This window comes from Ziziphus jujuba, chromosome 1 (assembly GCF_031755915.1).
Source record: "Ziziphus jujuba cultivar Dongzao chromosome 1, ASM3175591v1".
In the NCBI taxonomy this organism is placed as follows: Eukaryota; Viridiplantae; Streptophyta; class Magnoliopsida; order Rosales; family Rhamnaceae; genus Ziziphus; species Ziziphus jujuba.
In genome coordinates, this window is record NC_083379.1 from 5,273,182 (window position 1) to 5,297,984 (window position 24,803).

Genomic DNA, 24,803 nt, shown 5'->3' on the forward strand with positions numbered 1-24,803 from the left:
GCACTTTTGATTGAAAAATTAGTAAGTAATTTCACTTGGGACCTTGGGTTTGATATTCCAAATTGGTTCTCGATTGTCAAAAACCCGTTATTATGAGGCTATAATGCCAAAATTGAGAGGTTACCTCTGATGAGATATGAAGCCAAATTTCACGATGAACAATTGAAATTTCTTTAAATGATGTTCGTCATGTTCACATTTTGCATTTTTTTTTTTTTAGCAGAAAAAAGTAAATAGTCTTATTTGTTGTTGTTATTTTATAATTATTATTATTTTTTGGGTATATTTTGTTTTGAAAAGTCTTTTCTTTGAGAAAATTAACCCTAACCTTGGGCCTAATGCTGGGCCTGGCTCTTTTAGAAATAGTTGGGCCAATAGACCTTTCTTATGTCAAAATTAGGTCAGGCCTCTTTTCGGCCATATGATCAGCTCGGCCGACCTATATGGTTCGTTTTTTTCACAAGCCTTGCCACAGGGAGATCATAATTAATTCATTAACATTTATTTTTAAAACTTTAAACTTTTTTTTTAAGACTATTTTCGTTATGGACTATTTTTATCAAATCATTTAAAAATTTAGCGCTTTAAAGTGTGTGACAAGAAAAATATTGAACAGTTTTTTAAATATTAATCTTAATGATCTAATCACCTTTATTTATTCAATTAAACATTTCAAATTCTTTGCTTTAAACTTTGAAACTTTAATACCATGTTTGGATTGGAAGGTGAAAATGAAAAGAAAGGATAAGTTTAATGAGGAAAGGGGAAAAAAAATTCATAATAATTGTTTGTTGGAATGATTATAATAATTAATATAGTTTATATTTTTACAAAAATATTTTAGATATAAAATATATCAATCAATTTGCTTTTGATTAATACGGATAATATTGAAATATTTAAAAGTTTTATTAACTTTTTTTCTTTTCATTACGTTTCCTGTCAAATTTAGATGAAAATCCAAATTGGCTAAAATAGGCATAGTTCATTATTTCCTTTTCCTTCTTTATCCTTCCCCCCCTCCCTTTCCTTTCCCTTTCCTCCTATTCTCTCAATCCAAATATAGTGTAAATACGAAAATAATTTGATAAAAAAAAAGTAGTCTAAAATAGGGGAAATATGGATCTTATAAACAAATTGTGACAATATTACACACAGTTAATTTCAATAATCCAATCATCTTCACTTGTTCAAGAAAACATTAATTCTTTATTTTAAACTTTAAAGCTTTAAATCTCAAAATGATTTGATAATAATGATCTAAAATAGATATATTGGAAAATTTTAAAACATTTGGGGAAATATGGACTTATAAACTAATTGTGACAATATTACACATTTTCAGAAAATTAATTTCAATAATCCAATGATAATATTACACATTTTCTGAAAATTAATTTCAATAACCTAGTCAAATTCACTTGTTCAAGAAAACCTTTTAAATTCTTATTTTAAACTTTAAAGATTTGAATCTCAAAATGATTTGATAAGAATGATTTAAAAAACACACATTTTGGAAAATTTTAAATATTTGGGGAAATTCTAAACATTTCGGAAAATATGGATCTTATAAACTCATTGTGACAATATTATACATTTTTTAAAATTAATTTCAATAATCCAATCATCTTCACTTGTTCAAGAAAACCTTTCAAATTCTATATTTCTGAACTTTGAAGCTTTGAATCTCAAAATGTTTTGATGAGAATAATCTAAAAAACATATATTGGAACATTTTAGACACTTGGGGACATGAGGATCTTATAAATTAATTGTGACAATATTACACATTTCTGAAAATTAATTTTAATAATCCAATAATCTTCACTTGTTCAAGAAAATCTTTCAAATTTCTTATTTCTAACTTGAAAGCTTTGAATCTCAAAATGATTTGATAAGAATGATCTAAAAAACATACATTTTGTGACATTTTAAACATTTGGGGAGATTCTAAACATTTTAGGAAATACAGACCTTATAAACAAAGTTTGACAATGTTAAACATTTATAATTTTATCAATTTCAATAATCTAATCACCTTTTGAACAAATTCAAATGCCAAACCTGGTTGTGAAATGAAACTTAAATTATAGATGGATGATGGTAGGGATGTCAATTTGCCCCGCCCATCCCCGAAACCGCGGTGCACCGCCCTTAACGGGGTGGTTTTTCCCCGAAAATTCGAGGATGCGGGGCGGGCTCGGGGCAAATACTTAAAAACCAAGTCGGGGACGGGCCGGGGACGGGGAATAATAACCCCGCCCCGAACCCGCCCCGATATATATATATATATATATTTATTTATTTATTATTTTTTTTATAAAATTTTATTTATATAAAATTATTTTCTTCTTTTTTTTTTATTTATTTTTCTAAATATGTATTTTATTATAATTGTAAATTTGTTCCTTGATGTATTTTATTATATTTTTATTGCATTGTAGTCATTTTTTTTATATTTTAATCATAAAATAATTTTTTTATATAAATTTTTTAAAAAAATATCAATTAAAAAACAAAATGGGGAAAACCGCCCCGCCCCGTCCCCGCCCCGCAAAATCCCCGATCCCGCCCCGCACCTAAAGAAACGGGGAAAATCGCAGGGATGGGATGTAAAATTTTCCGCGGGAACAGGAACGAGATTTTAAAAACCGGCCCCGTCCCGCCCCGTTGACATCCCTAGATGATGGATCTCACTAAACCGGCCAATATATATATATATATATATATATGCAGATCAGGTTCTTTCTTGTTGGCAAAAGGATATAAAAGTTAGTGCACAAGTATTGCCGGGCAAATCTCCTTTGGCAGAGAGCACACACTTAGACACCAAATACATACTGGTGATAAGCTGCATTTGATCTATGTGGCTATCTGCCGGAGGAGAACTTGCCCAGTAATGCTACTGCACCCCACACTCACTCACTGCAAGAGACGACCAGTACAGTAGTACTACTGCAGAGACCGATGGAATAGGCTCCTCTTATTTATAATGTCCACTTAGATGAGCATATCCCATTGGACAATACCCTTCTCACTTCTCTCTCATTAATTTTTCAACTTTCACTTTACTTTATTCCATATACACAATGACCTCTCAGAGTAGTAGTCGGAGTAATTTAACTTTTAATACTTGTTTACCATGATTTGACTATACTCTATCAGAATTTTTTTTTGTCAAATTAAATACGAAAAGCTATTAATTAGTCTAGTCTGGTTTTAAATTTGGTTTTAAAGGACAAAAGAAATGGGGAAAAAGGAAAAAGGAAGAAGACGATATGAAGGAGGAATAAACTGTGATGAGGTGCTTTGAGATGGAAGATCCAAGAGCATGTTCTGAATATATCATTATCTTCCACTTGTTGTAGCTTTTCATTGCTTCAGGACCATCCCAAATAAATTTGACTTTTGGGTTCGTGAGAACTCGGGGATGTTGCATTAATTAGCTCAATGGAATGTTCTCTCTGCTGCTTACCTTTACGTATGTATATATGTACACAAATTTATTTAATGTTGGCCATCCGATGACCACGATATATTAAATGGAAGACGATGCTTACACATCAATCATACAGAAGCTAGCCATGAAGATTCCAAATCAATATAAACTGAGCCGTAATGATATGTTTTCAACCGTAACAGGTCCAAAATTGACAATTTTATGGGTACGAAATGAAATCATGTATGAGTGTATTGTACATATATTATGTATATATATTCGATAAATTGAAGAGAGTTCAAATAAATTGATTGTTTATTTTGTCTTTTTCAAGTATCTCGATCACTTGTCCCAAAAAAATAAAAATAAAAAAGTTTCATTCATTCGACTCAATTAGCAAAATTTATTAGTGATAACTTTGAAGTTTTGGATTTAAAATATGGTGTTAAAATCTCTTTCCAGAAGTGTAAAAAATATATTGTCCCAAAAAACAAAAAAAAAAAAAAAAAAAAAGCCTTTGAGTATATCAATAGGAAGTTTAGTGTTATGAAAATAAAATGTTTGAATTCAAATCTTTCAAAAGATTGTCCATTAAAAAGACTAATCTTACTTATATGAATAAATTTGATGAAAATCTATACGATAAAAATCTCCAAATTAGATTTACTTTAAAAGTATTAGGTCCATGACAATTGAAGCTAGACATGGAGGAAAAGAAATACAATTTTATTCAGAAAAGTGAGACATAAGAGACAAGTTAGTATAATATAAAGGAGCAACTTCAGTACAATTTCAATGTGGTATTTCTTAGTAGGGGACAAGGTTTCCTTCAAGGCTTAACTGTTTGTATTTTTTTTTTTTTTTTTTTGAAGGCTTAACTGTTAATAACTAAGGATTATACCCATTCGCAAGGTAGATGAACTTATTTTCTCCAATGGTAGACGTTAAAAACTTATCGATCTTTACTAAACCATACACATTCGCATAAGCCTTCATGATATAAAATATACATACAAGATATATAATTTTTTCTTTTTTCTTTTTTTGAGCATCATACAAGATACATACCGACATGTATATATATACATATACAGATATGCATTTTAGTGTGTTTGAGATAATGATGATCAGGTCACTACTCATATTGCGGAGAGCAGATTATATATATATATATATATATATATGGTGGGATTCGATCACGCTGATAAACAGCTCTGGGCAAGTGGCAATCATAATTGTCATTTAGTAAACACTAAAGTACAATAAAAGAATAAATTAATTTTCAAGTGGGAGATAACCTCCAAGGTTATCCATCAAAAGTGTTATGCTAATTAAAATTCCTTATCAAATGCATGTGACATAGTACATAATTGAATAAATCCCCATTCCCTTCCTCTATTTTAGCACAAATTAACTCCTAAACAAAATCAAATCCGAGAGGCGAAAGACCAATTTTGCAATTAATTAATCCAACTTTTTTTTTCCAAAAAGGTAACCTTTTTTCAATTTCGTTGTGCATGTGAATTGGGATATTCCATGGACGAGTAGATAAACGGCAATGAGTTTCACAAGCAGCCTAGGAAATAGATAGAAAAGGTGAGCTTTTCTTTACCACTCGAGAGAGAGATGTCAAGCACAAGTAGACAAAAGAAACCAGTTGGAAAGCCATGAGCTTGTAAAAGATTGAAATATCTGAAAATAAAAGAGACAGAGAAAAGGACCCCCCTTACTGACCCCTGTCTATAAAAACGAGAGAGAGTAACTGTACCACAGATAAAAAAGCTAGCTATTTGAATTATAAGACGCTGATTATATAAGATATTACCTATGTATAATATATATATATATATATATATAAATATATTTAGGTAGCTAGGAGGTGATAGATGGTGCTAAATTCCAAATTGTCTTTTTGCAATTTTGTTTTATGTTTATGTCCTTCTATGAAGAATGAGAAATTGATCAGAATTCTGACAAGACTTGTCAGCTAGTATAATTGGTAACAAGGGTGCTACATGCTTGGCATTTTTCAGATACAAGGAATGAACAAAAATATCCACAGAGAGTTTATTATCAATCAACAGAATATTAATAATATTGTTTATCTTTTACCCTTCCAGATAAGTTCATCACAGTGATATATTATATTCCACAACTATATATTAAAAAAAATTTCTAAACCAGTCAACTAGGCTACCAAAATAAAGATTGAGATGGTATTAGTTTTTTTTTTTTTTTCCTTCATATTTTTAGAAAATTAAGAAAAAAGAAATCTTGTGCTTTTTTTTTTTTTTGTTAATGGGAATTTTGGATTAAAGAGTGAAAGAAAGATAGAGAATAAAACAGAGGAGGAAATGTCAGAGCATGTGAGCTACGCCTGTAGTAAGCAGCAGCTAGCAGGCAGAGGAGTTGGTATATTGTGGGAGACAAACCGAAACCAAACGAGAGCCCCGTGAATCTCTCTCTGCAAATGCATGCCTCTTTCTGTTTCTGATTCACACTCTTCCAACCATATGCAATACACATCTATATATATACATACATATTATCTCTGACACAGACCACCTCTCTATCTATATCTATCTACAAATATATGTGTGTGTGTGTATATATATATATATATATATAGACTATTCTACTGGTTCCCACATCCCTTCCCATGCAACACCATTTTACAGAAAAAGTGAAAGCGACAACTATATCTTCTCCTTTTCCATTTCAATTCTATCCCAACATTACAATTTGTCTTCTTACTGTGTATAATATATATATATATATACATACACAACTGAATTGTTTCTTGATAACATATATGGATTATTAATCTTACATATCAAATAGATCCTACAATCTGAACTAATTAATTAATAAAAGATTTTTGTTTCATACACTCTTATATGATTAATTAATGGGGCCTGGTGATTCAAAAACATCACACTATCACATGTATATATTATCAATCGCATGACAGAGTAATTAAATCAATACTAGGTTAAAAATAACAATAATAATAATCATTTTAAGGGCCACAGCCTGGATGATCTGAAGCCAAGGGACCAAATCCATTAAGAGTGTGGATAATGGTAGGCCATAAGCAAAGAAAATATCATTTGAATTGTTAGGTATGGAATTGCATTAATTTTGAATAGACCACACATAATATTAGTGCAAAACTAGTTATATTACATAGCATCATTAATAGAATGGGGCATATGACGAGGATTAACAATGACAAAACTACTATTTACTTGACAATGATTTTGAATTTAGATTGTCCCATTCCCCCCCCCCCCCAAAAAAAAAAAAAAAAAAAAAAAAAACTCATTATACTCTTACATGTTGGAATAGCATCCCTGCCAGATTTTAGCAAGTTAAGTAATAATTTGGAGTAATCTCCTAGCTTAATCCGTGATCAAATTATAACTGATCATAAATGGTGTCATCAATTTTTTTTTTATTTATTTAATTTCGGAATAACTCTATTTTATCCCTTGAACTATACAATTTTTTGCATTTTTTCCTCTATAATGTAAAACCTTTTACATTGCCATTTAAACTATTATTTTCTTGTCGGTTAAATCCAGCCATGCCTTTCAAAAAGGGGCAAAAAAAAAAAAAAAAAAAAGAAAGTCCAATCATTTCTTTCAACCGATAAATTTGATAAAGTTAAATATACAAAATTCATGCAACTTGCATAAAAATTGTTTTGTCATATTTTATTTTACTTTTAAACAGAAAATGCAGGACTACTTTTTGCCAAATTTTTAAATTTAAAATTTGATGCTAAAATCTCTATTTCTAATTTATTAAAAGAAAAGAAAGTGTAAAGCAACAAAGTTTAAAAAGACATATAATTGAAGGAGTACGTAGTTACCCTATTTTATTTATTTATTATTTTTTAAAAGTGGATGATCAGTCCTAAATACTAGGACAAAAACTCGGAGACAGATTTAAACATTTTTAATTATTTATTCCCATTGAAGAAAGAAAAAGTGTGAAATTACTTTTCAAATTACACCAATGCCAAGTATTTGGTCCTACCAATTAAAGTATACCAAAGCCTTTTTTATTTTTTGTTTTATTTTTTTGTTTCCATTTATTTGTTGATGGATATATTTCCAAATAAATACAAGACAAGAGGAAAGATTTTTTTTTTTTTTTTTTTTTTTTGATAAAACAAGACAAGAGGAAAGTTGGTTGCCAAATCGAGATCCCAAAAACATAAATTCATCCACTCAACACTCCTTTCCTTTCCAGCATGCTATAAAAAGCCAAACCAACACCCTTACTAAGTTACAACTTATATATCCACCGGTCATTTTGCTTTCCCTCTTGAGTATTACACTGCACCTAATCCACTCCATATATATATATATATATATATATATATAACTAAATTTCGTTATTACATCCTAAAATTATTTGCTGATCAGAAGAGATAGAGAGAGAGAGAGAGAGAAATGGTTTCCACAAGGATGCAGAAGAGGATAGCATTGCGCAGAAAGCTTCACATTCGGCCAACTCTTACCCATTCCAAATCCGTAATTCCCCCCAAAAAATAAAATAAAATAAAATTATACACATACTAATTTCTTGTGGCTCTGGCTATTTTATTTTATATTCTTGTTCTGCCGTGTAACAAATTTGCAAGTTCACATTTTTGTTCATCTTATTATTTTGAAGGTGAAAAGGAGCTCTATCGTCATGGATACTTTTCTCTACATTCATCTACTGAAACTCAGATTGGAAGCAGCTCAAAAAGACTACTTAAACCTTATGAAACATTTCCTCAAGCCCAAGGTCTCTATCTCTAATTCCCATTTAGATTAGAGTGGCTTTAATTTGATTTTTTTTTTATATATAAATAATTTATTTGGTTGAATCAAATTATAAAATATATATATATATATATATATGTGTGTGTGTGTGTGTATGTGTGTAGGTGCAGGAAGTGAAAGTTGAGAAGAACAATGAGGGAGGGTTTGCTGTAAGTGTGACCTGTGAGAAAGAAGGAGATACTCTGGTCTCTGTTTTAGAGGCTTTTGAGGAAATGGGTCTTCATATTGTGGAAGCAAGAGTTTCTTGCAACGATTTGTTTGCCATGGAAGCCACTGCTGTACCTCAAAACCAAGTAGCCATGGATGTCAGAGATGTCACACAAGCTATCATAAAGGCAACTGAAAAGCATCAACAATTTGGCACCAAGGGCATGAATTAATTGAGAACTTTTGCAATTTACCTACCTACCTGCTCGCTCTTCCTTGTTTGTTTTCATTAATAAAACACATTGATTTTGTATCTCGTAATTATGTGTATTTGTCACTTTTTCTTTCTGGAGGGTAAAAGACAAAACATGGTGGTGAAATGGGGGTTCCCTCTGAAGTATGTTGGTAAATATTAGCATTTGCATTTATTTTAGTAAAACTACAATTATTAGAGTCCAAACTTCACTTTGTAAGTGATATATGTTTGAATTAAGGATAGTATCATTCTTGTACTACAGCAAGGGCCTTTTATTTATTTATTTATTTATTTTTTGGTTTTTCTTATATATCTTTCTTTGCTAAAAGGGAACAAGTTCTTAATAAATAGTTACTTCGAATGTGAGGATGATTTAGCTCTTTTTGGACAGCTTTAAAAAATGTTGCTTCCGGGTCAAGGGATTTTTAAGGCGCAATTTTTTTCAGCAATTTGATAAATATTAAAACAAAAAGATACCTATCAATTTTTTTTTTCCCCACTTCTGTTGGTGAAAAAGAAATCGTATTTGGTACAGCTTGGTTTTTAATTTATTTTAAATAAATATTTCTTTTCGTATAGGTATTTTTACAAAAAATATTAAATTGTGAATATGTCCCTAAGAAGAAAAAAAAAAAGAATTATTGAGGTTATATGTCTTACCTTAGACCTCTCACGGTCACATAAAAAACCCAGTTTATGATTTTTGCTCGACTTGTTTTTAAGCTTTTACAGATGAGGGGTAAAAAATATATATAATAATAATAATAACAACAATAATAATAATTGACAAAGCAGTAGTTCTAAATGATTAAACATTTCTATTTATATTTTAAAAAAATATGAATTCGAATTATACATAATGAACTTAAATTAGATAATTCATCCAAAAAAAACAAAAAAAAAAAAAGGTAATAATAACAATAATAATTCAATTTTATATTTACTTGAGAATTCATTGGGTTGATAGAGTCGCTCGAAGGACCCAAAAAAAGAAAATATAATTTATGGGAGAAGGCCTTTTTGGTGTTAGAGGTTGGTAAGGCCCATCAGTATGAATGTGTCCAATCAGCCTTCAAATTATGATGTGGGCCTATGACCCCACCGACAACAACAACAACAACAAAGAAAAAGAAAATACATTAAAATTTCTTAAATTTGTCTTTACTAGTTTAGACATCTTAATCATACTAAAGATTTTATACAAATTTAATTCCTTATTAAACAATATAAAATAACAAAAATGCATTAGGATTTAATATAAAATAATTTACTTTAAAAATTTCAACCTATCTTATCACAAAAATTAAAATAATATTATTTGACAATAACAAGAAGAAATAAAAGATGGTTCATGATTGAGTTAGACGATGTGGAAAAATGATGACAGAAATCGGGATTTTCTTAGGATTAAATTTTCAGTTGGAGTATGTTCACATATTAATAAGTATACAAGTCTAAGTGTTATCTAATACGAAATTGTTTTTGGAGAGATGACCCACTTCATATCCAACAAAACCCAACTTTTAAAGTACAGAATTACTTTTATATTACACATTTGAATGTATAGTTTCCATACTTCGTTCATCGGAGTTATATTATGTGTAAGTATGGAACCATAGAAAAATTATATAATTTTAATTTATTAATATGATTTGATAATTACAGAATTAAATTGTTTGAACAAGTAGTAACTAGAATTTGATTGTCCATATTTTTTGGGAATCAATTGCTTGAGGAATAAGTATATTTTTACCGTTCTACTAAAATCATCAATGATATTAATTAAAATAATAAGGAAATAAATGAATAATATATTCAAGTAAGAGGTCCCAAAGAAAAAGCTCTAGTAGTTTTTTTTTATTTTTTTGGCTGAATAGTAAAAGCTATAGTTTTTAGAAAAAGACTACATTAAAACATCATCAGACAGCTTGACCAGGATGCATTAATTGTTAGATTATGTTAGAGATGTGACCCATTTAATGACGAAATGCTGAAATTTTTCTCTTCTAAATTAAGATAAGAAAAATAACCATACTTTTCATGTATTTCCTTGGAGGTGGAACAGACAACAGTGGGCCCTTGTATTCAGTTCCAAATATGAAAGCTTGCACTATTTGGACAAACAAACAAAAATAGTGTTCTCACATCAACATTAACGAGAATTTACAATTTTTTATTTTTATTTTTTTAATAATACATCATTTTATAAAACCTTTAAATATAACCTTCATTAATTCTGATTTTTCAAAATAGAAATAAATAATAATCCACACTCCCATATATTTGACATAAATGAAACTCCATAGTATTCGGGTCAGAACAACATGTGGATTACATGGCACTAACTGCTGAATGCAATTTGCAGTTGCAGTCTGGTGGGCGTTGAAATCAGGATGCCTAATTTAATGCCAAATATACACTCCAGATATGCTCCCTATTTTATTTTTATCCTTCATTAACATATACAGGGAAGCTTCCTAAAGCATGCATTATACAAATATTTTATTCTTATTATTATTATTATTTTTTTATATTTGATTATATATCCATGTTCTGCAGGAAAAGTTTGTGTTTTGGCACTTAGGAAAGAGTGTCAAATGATTAATGAGGGCCAATAGATTAATATGCAAATAATAGAAGTCTGGGATTGGTGGAGTTCTGTTTCTTGGAAATAAACAGAAGTTAAATAACAATGGAAAACATTAAGTAGAATGTGAAACATTGGAAGATCGACATGAATGATGCCGTAGGTGATTAAAAAACTTGCATAGCACCATGATGCAATGTGATTTCTTATCATTTTTATCAATAAAATATTATATATAAATTCAATCACTTATAATCACATACAATATCACATAATAATAAAATAAAATATATAGTTTTATAAAATATTTATTAAATATCCGCTAACTGGCTAGGGTGAGAGAAGATTGAGATGTTGAATATTCAAAAAATATATAAATATTGGAATTTAATTAATTATTTATAAAATAAAAAAACTAGGGAAGAATAATAGAAAAGTTCCTTGTTTGATCAGAGATTATATAGAAAAGCTGGAGAAATTGCATGTATAAAAAGAATATGAAATTATAATCACATTGCTTCACGGCATCCATAGGCTCTAGAAGACTTTTGAATATATATATATATATATATATATAGATACATATATTTGATGTAACAAATCGACCAATTGCCCCTTTCCGTCCTTTTCCTACTGGAGAGAGACACAAAGTTTAACAAATCATGACCCAGTCAATTTTCGAACCCGCTACAAGTCTTTTCCATACCCTAGAAAAAAAATTGGAACCAAGAAACTTTTATCTCTAGCCAATTTTAGATATTTATAGTGTAAATTTGACTGAGTATTTATATAAATAAGCTCAAATTGTCCCTACTTTATGCCAAAACAACAAAAAGCATCAATGAATTGATACCTAAAACTAAATAAAATTATAATTCTTTTCTCACTTTTCACTTTTGTTCTACTTTATGCTAACCAAATAATAATATCCTCATGGATGTGAAAGCCAGAAAAGAGAAATAATTTTCTTGAGATAATAATAGTAATTTGAATGTGATAACTCGAGTCTTGCTTAGAACAAAGAGGCATTGTTACTTTTAACACTTTTTTTTTAAAAATTTTAATTTTTTAAGTCTTGATTTTTTATTTTTTTTTGGGGAGGAATGTTACTCAATTCCTTGCCTTCCACACATTCTTAATATCTTATGAAGAGAGGAGACAGATATGGCGATTGGAATCATTCATATTATATATAATTGTGTATTTATTTCTTACTAATTAAACTAATTGCTTTGTCTAGTGAAAGTTTCATAGAAAACATATCGGTCTAATTTTTTAATTATTTTAATAAAGTTAAGATAAGATCGGATTCCTTTGACTTCTCCATATAATTAAAGACCAAAAAAAAAAAAAATGTAATGAATTTGGATAGATAGGTTAATTGCCCTTGAATTAAGGCCATTCTTTTTTCTTTTTTTTTTTTAAAAAAGACCAAAATCGGTGAGATCATCATCATTGATGCATTATTATATAGCATTAGAAAATAGCTAAGTCGATAAACATAGCGTTACTATTACGTCCTTAATTTTTCCTCCATCAGAGTGAAAGTCCATGTGAATTCTTTACTAAATTGGCTCTTCTTTGAAATTTGAACGGGCAACAATTAATTTCTATATAATTTGCAATTAAAAAACGAAAAAAGAAAAAGAAAAAGAAAACAATTTCCAAATAATTTCCAATTTTCAATTGAGAAAAACAGTAGGTCTGCCGCACTCGAAAAACAAGTAATTTCCATGGTACCATATAATTGTTTATTGATTATTAAGTCCTCGAACAATTTGATATAATATTTAACTGATGAAAGCGGTTGGTAGAGCACCATCACAATACGTATCTGTATTTTCATTTTTTTCCCTCTATTTATATATATATATATATATATATATATATATATTTAACTGTTATTAAAGGTGTACAATTGCAATATGTATAATGTGTAAACATATTTATATATGTGCATGTATGTATATATCTGTAACGATAAAGAATCATAAAAAGTTTAAAGCTCTTACAAAATGACAAAAATACGACATAAAATTTGAACTTATGTTTTATGGAATCTCACATAAGATGAGTGTGAGATAAGTAAGGATTTATAGAAATAAATTAAAAATAAAGTTAAAAAAGATTAAATAACTTTGGATGATACAGATATCCCCAAAGCAGATATAAAAGGTTTCTCATGACTTTTAGGAGATTCAATCTGCAAGCTCAAACTTGTAAAAGCTCAAATTTATTAGTGCTTTGTATTTTTGTTAGAAAGCTCTTTATAAAAAGTGGAACAAAGATTATTTATAAAGCTCAAAGTAAACATCTATAATTTATCATCGTTTGATTAATTATAACACAAGCTCCATTTGTAGTACCAAATCTTGGAAGTCATATTTTTGAAAAAGTGATTGTGTCCCAATTTATATACTAACCATGTAATATCAATAAGCAGAATATATACATAAATGAATGATATGGCATATTTTGATGCCTGATGGTGTAATTAATTAACTGGGGGACAATTACATGTGATAGTATTAAGGATATATCTTATATGCTTATAAGCATAGGGACATTGGTCTTATAGAATTAAACCAATATTGAGATCAAGTGAGGGAGTCAGATTTTTTGTTTCTTGAGGGGCCAAATACATTAATGTATGAGAACAATGCTACGTATGAATATGCATATACGTACATTTTCCCCATCCATTAAAAAAGAAAGAAAAAGAAAGAGTAGTATGAAAAAATACTTATATTGTTATCTGAGTTGTTTTCTAAATAATAAATTATGAGAATGTAGCATACCGTCATTTTGATTTTTTTTATATATTTTATTTATTTTTATTTTTTGGTGTTGTTGTTGCATGAAATAGTATACCACAATTTGAACACTGCAACCAGGATAATTGAATGTGATCCAAATGTTACATATTACATCCCTTTTTTTGGTTAATCAAAGTTTGAATAAATAATATCCTGATCAAACCAAAGCTCCGAATAATGACATAAATGAAATGTAAATAATTAATATATAAACTTTTAATATTGGTATTTGTCGTTAATGATGGTCTGATTATTGATGTATTTGATAACATACATATATATATATATTGTATAGTTTGTCTATTGTCTAATGCAAGATTATTAGCACATAGATAGTAAGATATATAGAAATAACAATGACAAATATAATTTGGTAAAAGGAAAAAGTAGATAAAGACCAACCAAAAGGGTGTTAGTCAAATGTTTAAAGGGCATAGGCTTACGCCAATATAGGGGGGGGTGTGGGGTGGTGGGTTGGAAATTATTTATTTGTTTAATAAAATAAAAAGAAAGTGGGGTCGCTTTCAAAATTGCAATATAAATTAGTTTAGTAATTATATCAAACCCCACCTTCTGTGGGAAAAAAAGAATTAAAAAAAAAGAGTAAAATAATAAAATATCACATTGTTAGCACGTCCTCTTAAAAACAAATGCTTAACCCCAATTTGTCAAAGTGACGCCCAATATTTTTAAAGGACCACCCTTTCCACACCACCTTCCTCCATTTTCTAATTTCTTTCATCAATATCATCCAAATCTGTCTCTCTCTCTCTCTCTCGCTCTCTTTTCTCTGTTTCTCAGCAAATTAAGCAGTCACTTTGTGTGTCCTACAATCTTCCTTCTGGGTATATAGCGGTGTGTTCATATATATATATATATATATATAGTAGGCCGGCCGACTTCGTTGTGGGTTTTGTCCGATCAAGTCCTGAATTGAATTGAATTCAATAATCTCCAACCATTAAATACCATAAATATGGAAGCAGCTAGATTGAGCAACAGCAAGCCAACCCCATTTATGAGCGACCTCGACCATGAAGACAACGACAATTCTACATCTTCTACTACTACCGACTCTCCTCCTCCTTCTAATTATTCCACCTTCTTCAACAACGACTCTAAGAATATCCTTTCCGCCTCCTCTCCAAAGAAAAGGTAATTTCTTCCACTTCTTTCTTTCTGCTATATATAAAAATCATTCAATATCAATTGCATGGTTAATCATTTTTGGTTGTACTAGTAGTTTGGAAATGAATGGCAAATTTGAATATTGTTTTTTTTCTCTTTTTTTTTTTTTTTTTTTTTTTGGATTGACACACAGCAGGAGAGCCGTACAGAAAAGAGTGGTATCCGTACCGATAAAGGAAGTTGAAGGGTCGCGGCTTAAAGGGGAAAGCAGCACTGGTAATACGCCGCCGTCTGATTCATGGGCCTGGAGGAAGTACGGTCAGAAGCCCATCAAAGGCTCTCCCTATCCCAGGTAATACTACTACTACTATAAAACAATTTCAGTTTCTCACATTTGTTTTGTGATTGCTATATATAGTTATATCACTCTTTCTGTGAATCTCTGAATGTATAAATCTTAAACCAATCATTTGATTGAATTTTGTTGTCTGCGGCAGAGGGTATTACAGGTGCAGTAGCTCCAAGGGCTGCCCTGCAAGAAAACAAGTAGAAAGGAGCCGTGTGGACCCCACCATGCTTGTTGTCACCTACTCCTCCGAACACAACCATCCATGGCCGCCTCCTTCTAGAAACCATCACCACCACCACCACTCAGCCGCCACCACCGCCAAGCAACCTTCCAAACCTCAAACTCCTCCTACTGCCACCGATCACCATCATACTGACCCGGAACCCGAGCCCGAGGAAAGGTTCGCGGACCTCGGCGAAGAACCGGTGATGGCGACGGATGAATTTCGCTGGTTCGATGAAATGGAGACGACTTCGTCCACGGTTCTTGAAAGCCCGATATTCGCGGAGAGCGGCGGCGCCTGCTCCGACGCAGGTGGTGACGTTGGCGGGATGGTGTTCCCGATGCGGGAAGAGGACGAATCACTATTTGCCGATCTGGGAGAGTTGCCAGAGTGCTCCGTGGTGTTCGGCCACCGTGGCGTGGGACCACAAGTGGAGATCTGCTAACACGTGTCGCCGCCGCCCCTCTTGCATATATATTATTATTAAAAATACGAGGGGCTTTCTTCCTCATTTTAATTACGATTATTCAACAACTGGGAGGGAAGGGAGAGAGAATCTTGCGCTATAAGATAACACCATCATCAACATTTTTACATTATTATTATTATTATTTTTTTCAGATTTTTTATTTTTACAATATTTTTATTTTATTTTATTTTAATTTTTATATATTTCCCCTTGATTTTAGCGTTTAGTGAAATAAATAAAAAGTCTTAATCTGGATCTGTCTTGATCTGGTTGTAATTGGCATCCATTGCCGTCCGTTTCCAAACAGCTGGCGGTCCCCACTTTCGCATAAATACTTTTAAACTCAATACTCACCAAACCTACAAATTTATATTATTACAATCAAAAAAGCAATTTTCTGAATTCTTCAATTTTTGAGTCCAAATATTTGGCTCTTTTTATTACTGTACCCTGTTCAATAACACTATCCATTTGGCAAAACTCTTTATTCTTACATATTTTGCATGTGTTATACTTTTTAATCATGATTTATGAAAACATGTTGTCACAGAATATATAGTGCAACTCACAAAACAAAACAAAACAAAAACACAACGTTTGGATAATGAGAAAACTGAGAGGAAGGTTGTGATTGTTAGGTTGGGGATTAGACTTAAAAAGTAAAACGACTTAGCCGGCCAAAGCCTATTCGTACCAAACCACAAAAATAAAAAAAAAATAAAAAAAAAAGCTTTTGACTTTTTAGGGTATATTCCATCAGCTGGAGCTGTAATATTATGACTTGGACAAAACCTTCCAGATAATATCTAATATTCGATACAGGAAGGGTTGTGGGAAAGGAGTTTTATATTGGGGGAACTACTTTTATTTATTTATTTATTTTGTAAAAATTAAAGTTTTAGGACTGATTTTTATTATCAATCTGTGAAAAGCTTTCATTTCAAATGACTTTTCGCATGATTTTTCAACACGTGCAAAGTAGACTCTCTATCATGTATATAATTCATAGCTCTTCCTCATCTTATCCATAATGGCATAGAATAGAAATATGTAAATTAAAGACAAATTGGCAGCTTAGCCCATTACGTTATATTCTAATTAATCACAACAAATCCTGAAATCCTCTCCCTTCACATGCTTCATAATTAATAGCCTCCGCCAATGACGCAATACACTTATCCATTATCAAATCTGCAAAAAATATATATACAACTTGTATTAATTTATAGTACATAATTTCTGCTAATTTATGTGTTTTTATGTCTAGCCTTGACTTATTATGCAAAACAAGACAGTACAAAGCTGTCTTGTTTCGGGCACCTCGTAGGGATCACAATCACAAACCAATCAAAGCCAAGCTGAACAAAGATAAAGAACGAATTAAACAAATACATTTTAAAAATCTGTGTGCAAATCCAAGGCTGTGTCTAAAGGAAACTACCAACCTAAGCATATCTCGATTAATAAGACAACTCTGAACAAGCAATCTTAAAAATACAGATTTTTGGCACAAATGTGAGCCCCCAGTTCAACTCCTAATAGAATGAAAAATATGTAATTACCTTGTTCCTAAAACATCTTCCTATATCAGCCAAAGATAAGTCTTCCGGTAACTCAAAAAATGAAAGCAAAAAATAAAAATGCTAACCCCACCTAACTCCTACTTAAGGCATCTTTGAAAGAATTTTACCCATCCATGGTGTAGACAGAATAGATGCAGGCACTCAAACCAGCCGCATCTAATATAAATTCAAAATCTAGCTAGTTTGAACAACACCCAGTTTTCTTCACATCCGAAACATCTTTGCTCACATCGATTTTCTCTCCTTTTGAAGGAACAGCTGTAGCGTTAGCATCATTGCTAGCCTCCATGGCCTTCTTGCTCACAATACGGTAAATCTGAGTAAGGACTTCAGAAAATGCATCGTCCACATTAGTTGCTTCTAGTGCAGAAGTTTCCATAAAGTAAAGGGATTCTGTCTCTGCAAAGGTTTTTCCCTCCTCGGTTGAGACTGCCACAAGGTGACGAAGATCTGATTTGTTACCAACAAGCATGACAACAATATTGGGATCTGTATGGTCCCTCAACTCCCTTAACCACCTTTCAACATTTTCAAATGTGGAATGTCGAGTAACATCATACACAAGAAGTGCCCCTACAGCCCCTCGGTAGTAAGCACTAGTTATGGCCCGATACCTACAAAGAATATGCAGGAGGTGATTGATAAAATGAACTTCAAAAACTAGAATCAGTTGCATCAACTATCACGTCACTTGTAAATATCACAGATCAGACGTCAATTCCACCAAAATGCAAAAAGTCATCTTTTGAAAGTTCCAACTAGATTAGAATATGGACAAACAATATCTTCTTCATGAATAAAGTCAGAACAATCTGTATTAATTTATATGATACATGGGAAATGAAATTTTTTTCATCTTTCCACACATGAACTGGTGATAGCCAGCAGTCACATATTCTCCGAAAAAAAAAATATATATATATATATATATATGTATATCAGTAGTTGTTCAATATTCTAGAGGAGTATCCCACACGTAACACTTTTTCATGGGGGTTCATCATGGATTTTGACTTATGTCAAAAGAAACAATGAACATTTGGTAGAAAATACCCAAGTAAAATAACAAAAGGGGGGGATGAATCCCCTAAAGCGCCAGAAGCAAAGATGGTTTTAATATTTGAGAGACAGGGAACCACTTGGACGACCAAAATGTGCCCTGACTTCCAAACTATGTTGGACTAAGCAAACATATAGAACTCTAATTCTTTCAAGTTTCAATGCCATATAGGAAATCAACAACTTTAAATTTCAACCCACTCAAAGTCCACCTTTTCTAATTCTTTATTGATAAGGTATTTATAACGGTAATTTTTGTATGCCACATTGCCATGTAGATGATATACCTACAGAAGTTAATTGTTACACTGAGACGGAGCCAAAACCATTGTGACAATCATCGCTTCCAACTCCTAATCCACCATGCCTTGGTAGTAGCTCCTTAAATCATCGAGCTGCCTATTTAGGTTTGGAGTTGATGGTGTGTTAAATTTTGCAAGCTTCCCAAATTCATCAGGAGGAAAACTATTAAACCCCAGATCATAGAAACTATTAAGGTACACCCAACTATTATCGGCATGAAGGTTTATAAACTAAAAGCTCTATGCCACTAATTTTGTAAAAAAATCAGGTGTACACATCAGTATTTTCTTTTTTCCTTCACTGAATATTTAAATAAATATCAACCATGGAGACCAGTAACAACGAAACTCTAAGAAAGACTTGAACATCAAGGCAAGGTCTGAAATCCACCAAACATCACCATTGGAAATTCACTTTTACTAGCATTGATTCAACAATGTCTCATAGAGCCTCTTTACCACAGTTCATTAATAATGATTTCAACTTCTATGGTCCCCAACAGCTCGTGAGAACTTATGAGCTTTCAAGTCTAAATGAATTTAAATTAAGTCTGTTAGAACAAAGAAATTATCCAAAAGTTATGATCTGCAGACACATCTACACTAAATCAACTGAAAAATGATGGAAGGAAAATGCTTTCTAAACTCAAGTTAAGATTTGATAGGTAAAATAACTACTCTTTGAAGGGGCGGAAGTCTTGAAGACAAAGTTGTGGCTTTAAGATGACTAAAAAACTACATTCTTTCATTAACAGTCTGAATGAAAAAACTACCACCTACCTTTTCTCTGGTCCTCTAAGCTGCCTTTATTTGACTTTAAAGGCCCCCTTTTCCCTTCGTAATTTGGCTGCAGCCAATTATTACTGTCAATCAATGTTCTTTGGCTTCTTTTAAGTGACCTTTACTTGATTTTGGAAGACACTTTGCATTTTGTACTTTTGCTGCCAGCCAATTATTAATGCTCATTATGACATTTCCCTAACCACGTTGACAAATGCTGTTCTTCATATTGGAAGATAAGATCTAGTGAAAACAAAGAGGATACTTCTATACAATTCATATGCAGTGTCAACATATCGTTTAATTTTACATAGACTGTTTAAAAGACTTGCAGTAACTATCACTGACGGTCTATAATATGGAATGGATGACAAATTCAAGCATTTTTTTTCCTTACTACTTCCACCGGATGATAAAAAAGGGGGCACTTCTTTACAATATAGATGGAAGTTGCATGTATATATCTACATCAACATACTGATTGGAATGGAAAATACCAAAATTATAGTCCAAAATGTTTTATTAATTTGTAGATACTTGTAAAGGCAGTCGCTAATATAGAAACATAATAAATTCAAGAGTTTACACGTTTACTCGAATGGATGATAAAATCAGAGGCCGTACAATTCAAAAGTGTAGAAGAAAGTGCATGCCTACATATGCTTGTAAAGGTTATTCTATTAGCTCTCATTTTCTCCCACTGGGAACCCATTTTATTTTTGCAAGCAGAACCACCGCATATCACTTGATATCTACAATTTGGAAGCGAAAAGAAACGGAGAAAAAAAATGATTCTTGATCTTATATTGTAGGATTTTATATAGAGCGGACAGATTCCCAAATCATAGTCCAAAAATTATTAAACAAAAATTGAAGAATACAAGACTACCAAAAAATATAACATATTAACTCACCATTGTACAATGTTTTAGCCATTGGGAAGAGGACCCAAGTTATCCAACTATATATATCAAGACAAACATGCGATACATTTTAATAAGGGAGACATGTCCCCAAAATTATAGTCCATAATTCCTTAAAGAATTAGGAGATACTACGAAAGATGACTGATGATATGTAATAATTGATATATACAGTTTTTATGCATTCCATTGGCTTAATATAATAACATACTAATTTATCAGCACTCCAAGCTGCTAACTAAGAAGGCCAAAAAGAAGAAAGAAAATACATAAAGACGAAAAATATAAAAATTGAGAATATCAAATCAATTAAATGAAAAAAAAAATGAAAAAAAAGAGGAAAAATCTAACAATCCAAAGATACGGTACAAACAACCACGTAGAAGATATCTCTATTGAACTCAATGTTCCAAAAACATGGGACATAACCATTGGTAGCCACCAACAATAATTGGAAGTAAAAATAACCTTGACCCCAAATTTTGAATATTTGAATTGATCTAACTTATATTCGTGTTATAGACACAATTTTAAAAACTGGTAACAAAATTGACGCAAGATGTTCAAGATCTAGCAGTTCATTCATCAGATCACGTTTGATCTGTCTATAATAGAGTTTGGAAACATTAAAAAACAGAGCATATCAACCTATCTGACAAATCTCCAACATTTATTCCCGTAAATAAGTAGTGGGGCTAGCTTTTTTCAGTTAGAACCTTTTTCAGATCTCGAAAAATAAAAACCCATTCCATATCCCAACCAATCCACCAAATCTAACCTACCAACCAGATGCATAAGCAAACCCCATCAAAATTCTGCATGATCCTAAAGACCAATGAAACCAACAACTGCAGTCCATAGTCAAATCAACGCCAAGACAGCAAATTGAAAGAAGATTATCGTCTCCTCTTATTTTTCCTGAATTACTTCCTCACAGCAATCAACTACCACAACTAAGAAAAACCCAGATCATATTTTTGAAATAAATAAAGAAAGAAAAATCATTACCTTTCTTGGCCAGCAGTATCCCAAATCTGGGCCTTAATGACCTTGCCATCGACATTTAAGCTTCGGGTGGCGAACTCTACCCCAATGGTGGACTTAGACTCAAGGCTAAATTCGTTCCTAGTGAACCTGGAGAGCAAGTTGGACTTGCCCACACCAGAGTCACCGATGAGAACTACCTTAAAGAGATAGTCATAGTCATCCTCGGCTCTGTACCCAGCCATTGCTCTTTACTGGTTTTCCCTCTTTTTTTTTTATTTTTTTTATTTTTTATTTTTTATTTTTTATAAGCTCTGCTTCAGGGGAAGCCGAAAAGAAGACGCGGTTCTATAATTATTTTTATATATATTTTTTCTTTGAGATCTCTTTAATGTTGGTTTCTTCGTGGTGCTTCTTCTTCTTCTTCTTCTTTTTTGACCTTTTTTTTTTCTTTTTTTTTTAAAAAAACTTTTCAAAGTTGGTGAGTGGGAGATGTTTCAGACCGCTGTCTGCGGTGTGTGTGTCTGCCTAATATTGTGTCATATGTCTGTTTCAGTTCTCTCTCTGAGCCATTTGCGGTGGGCAGTGGGCTGGACTCCAAAACCAAAGATATCAGCTTCCGTATCACTTTTGAAGGTTGGGCTGCATTGTGTTGTGGGCTTTATGATGGTGAAATGACATTATTGTCCCTTCTCCTTATCAACATTGGCCTTTTGACCACAAATATCTCCTTGCACTCATGTATTTTTTATTACAAAATCAAAATGAATATTTTATATATATATATATATATATATAAAACAAAGTTTGAGAAGTAAATTGAAAATATTTTAAATACATTCATGGTAATGACTCATTTTAACCAATCTTATTTTGGCACATAAGAATTGTAGTTTCGGGTGAGGCCATACTAAAAACAAGTCCATTTATTTTATTTTATTTTTTATCGTGTATGTCTTGGTATAAAACTGTGAATTTATTGTACCAAACTCAAAAATATAACAAGAGAATATAAAGACATGCATGACGGACTTAGAGGCTTTATAGGTCCATGTTAAATGAATTGAACTGGGAGCAGAAAATTGACACAATTAATGATGCCCTTGGAGACACTATTGTTTGTGCACGGGCTGCTACATTCTTCGGCCCAAAAAAGATTGAGCTTTTCACCCATTAAAAATGTAATTGAAAAAAAATAAAATAAAAATTTGAACCATCATGGCTGAAGAAGATTCCACTTCCACATATTGCAAGGAAACTAATATGGCAGTTCTCAATGCCTTAACATAGCAAAAGCATCTTCTTCTTTTGCTAACTATGATACTATATATTACTTTTTAATTTCCATCAAAACATTTTTTAAATATGTAAGACTTCTTGAAAGATAATCCATGATTTGAAAAAAGGCATTGGTGATTTGATTAATCATCATTACTAGGCCATTATGAATAATTATAACCAAATATTCTTTCTTTTTGCAGAATTTCAAAATGCATGATGGATTTCCCCTTAGCTAATATAAAAATCACCAAAATATTATGATCAGTCGAATTCTATGAAATGATTTTGGCAATTAATTCTTCAATGTTACTAACGAAAGAGAGCAAATTAACATTAATTCCTTGGAAACTAGCATATGGTATACCTCATCTTTATTTTCTTCTCTAATTCTACAAAAAGCGTCCAAACCACCAAATATACATAGGAATCCTAACATACATACTGCCTAATAAATTAAATGAACCCCACAATTGCAAACATATAAGCATCTTACTCTCACCAACCATGGAATTAAAAATCCTTAAATAGGGGCTACAAATCATTATGGACCTCATCTCCATGTCCACCAAACAGAGAGTCTTTTACTTAGGTACATCAAATTAAAACCTTTCCAAACTTCCAACGATTCCATGGGTTGTTCCAAACTTGGATATCTCATATAATTCCAACACCAAATAATTTATGCTATCCACGACCACTTTCTCTCTCTATGATTGCACACAACCATAAGCGTCCTTGTCATACGTACACACCCACCATTTCATAAGTGTTCCATTTGGCTTAATGGCTTATTGTTTTTTTCCATTTGTCTTGCAGAAAATATTCTCTCTTTGTTAATTGCTTACTTATTTTCGTCCAACATGTCTCTCTCTCAAGTTTCTTCTTCTGCTTCATCATCTTCTCAAAATTCCAATTCTCCACTAAAAGTGCAGTTGGTATCCAAATCCACATCCGACCAACTTCTTGAAAAGTTCTTTGATGCTGCTGAATTCGACTTTGATTACGAACAGAGCGGTCTTTGGTCTCCTCCGGTGCGGCGGAGCGTGTTCATGAGCTCACCGGGTAAAATATTTACTGAACAAGAAATGCTTGAGAGGCTTAAGACTATGATGGATGCTCGTGACAGTGGTAGAAGATACAGAATGTTTTTCAGAGTACATAATTTGCTCCGCTCCTCCTTTTCATGTTTCATTGATTGTTATAACTTTGTTATCTCATTTTTGAGTGTGTGTGTGTGTGTGTGTGAGAGAGAGAGAGAGAGAGAGAGAGAGAGAGATGTGAATTGTTAAAGCTTTGTCTATCTCTTTTTGCAGGCATCATGTTGCTCTTGAGGACATGTGGAAGCCTGTCACTGTAACCTGCTATCATCATTACCATGCAGTGGGGACTATGTTGAAGGTCAAGAAAAATTAACAAATGTAGAGCAAAAGTAGGGGAGATAAAGAATCAAAGACAGTCCCAAAATTTTTATTGTTTTATCATGTTTGATGTAAATGTATATTGTTTCAAAAGAAACTAAAGAGGAAAGAAAGATATAGGTAATTGGGGATTTGTTTTTTTTTTTTTTTTTTTTTTAGGTGGATCTTCTTCTGTCTCTTTATTCACATTTTGATCTGCAATTCTGCATTAACATCCAAAT

The 24,803-nt window shown here is 31.8% G+C and overlaps 4 protein-coding genes across 5 annotated transcripts; 3 read left to right on the top strand and 1 right to left on the bottom strand.

Moving 5' to 3' along the window:
* Window positions 1–7,765: 7,765 nt before the first annotated feature.
* On the top strand, window positions 7,766–8,971 carry LOC125420611 (uncharacterized). Its single transcript, XM_048467244.2, has 3 exons — window positions 7,766–7,980; window positions 8,123–8,239; window positions 8,382–8,971. Exons 1-3 carry the CDS (start codon window positions 7,900–7,902, stop codon window positions 8,655–8,657), a joined length of 474 nt encoding a protein of 157 aa, XP_048323201.1. The 5' UTR covers window positions 7,766–7,899; the 3' UTR covers window positions 8,658–8,971.
* Window positions 8,972–14,672: 5,701 nt separating this feature from the next.
* On the top strand, window positions 14,673–16,534 carry LOC107412369 (probable WRKY transcription factor 65). Of its 2 annotated transcripts, none has more exons than XM_016020139.4 (3): window positions 14,673–15,238; window positions 15,405–15,563; window positions 15,709–16,534. In XM_016020139.4, the coding sequence occupies exons 1-3, from the start codon at window positions 15,060–15,062 to the stop codon at window positions 16,226–16,228; spliced, it is 858 nt and encodes a 285-aa protein (XP_015875625.3). In that variant the 5' UTR covers window positions 14,673–15,059; the 3' UTR covers window positions 16,229–16,534. The 2 variants fall into 2 exon arrangements, with proteins under 2 accessions (XP_015875625.3, XP_015875633.3); XM_016020147.4 differs by having other exon boundaries at window positions 14,674–15,238; window positions 15,408–15,563.
* A 1,089-nt stretch (window positions 16,535–17,623) lies between these two features.
* On the bottom strand, window positions 17,624–22,397 carry LOC107412385 (ras-related protein RABA1d). The gene is made up of 2 exons (XM_016020156.4): window positions 21,908–22,397; window positions 17,624–18,449 (listed from the first exon to the last, which is right to left on the bottom strand). The coding sequence occupies exons 1-2, from the start codon at window positions 22,126–22,128 to the stop codon at window positions 18,014–18,016; spliced, it is 657 nt and encodes a 218-aa protein (XP_015875642.1). The 5' UTR covers window positions 22,129–22,397; the 3' UTR covers window positions 17,624–18,013.
* Window positions 22,398–23,675: 1,278 nt separating this feature from the next.
* LOC107412288 (uncharacterized) lies at window positions 23,676–24,749 on the top strand. Its single transcript, XM_025068558.3, has 2 exons — window positions 23,676–24,318; window positions 24,478–24,749. Exons 1-2 carry the CDS (start codon window positions 24,025–24,027, stop codon window positions 24,493–24,495), a joined length of 312 nt encoding a protein of 103 aa, XP_024924326.1. The 5' UTR covers window positions 23,676–24,024; the 3' UTR covers window positions 24,496–24,749.
* The last annotated feature ends 54 nt before the right edge of the window (window positions 24,750–24,803 follow it).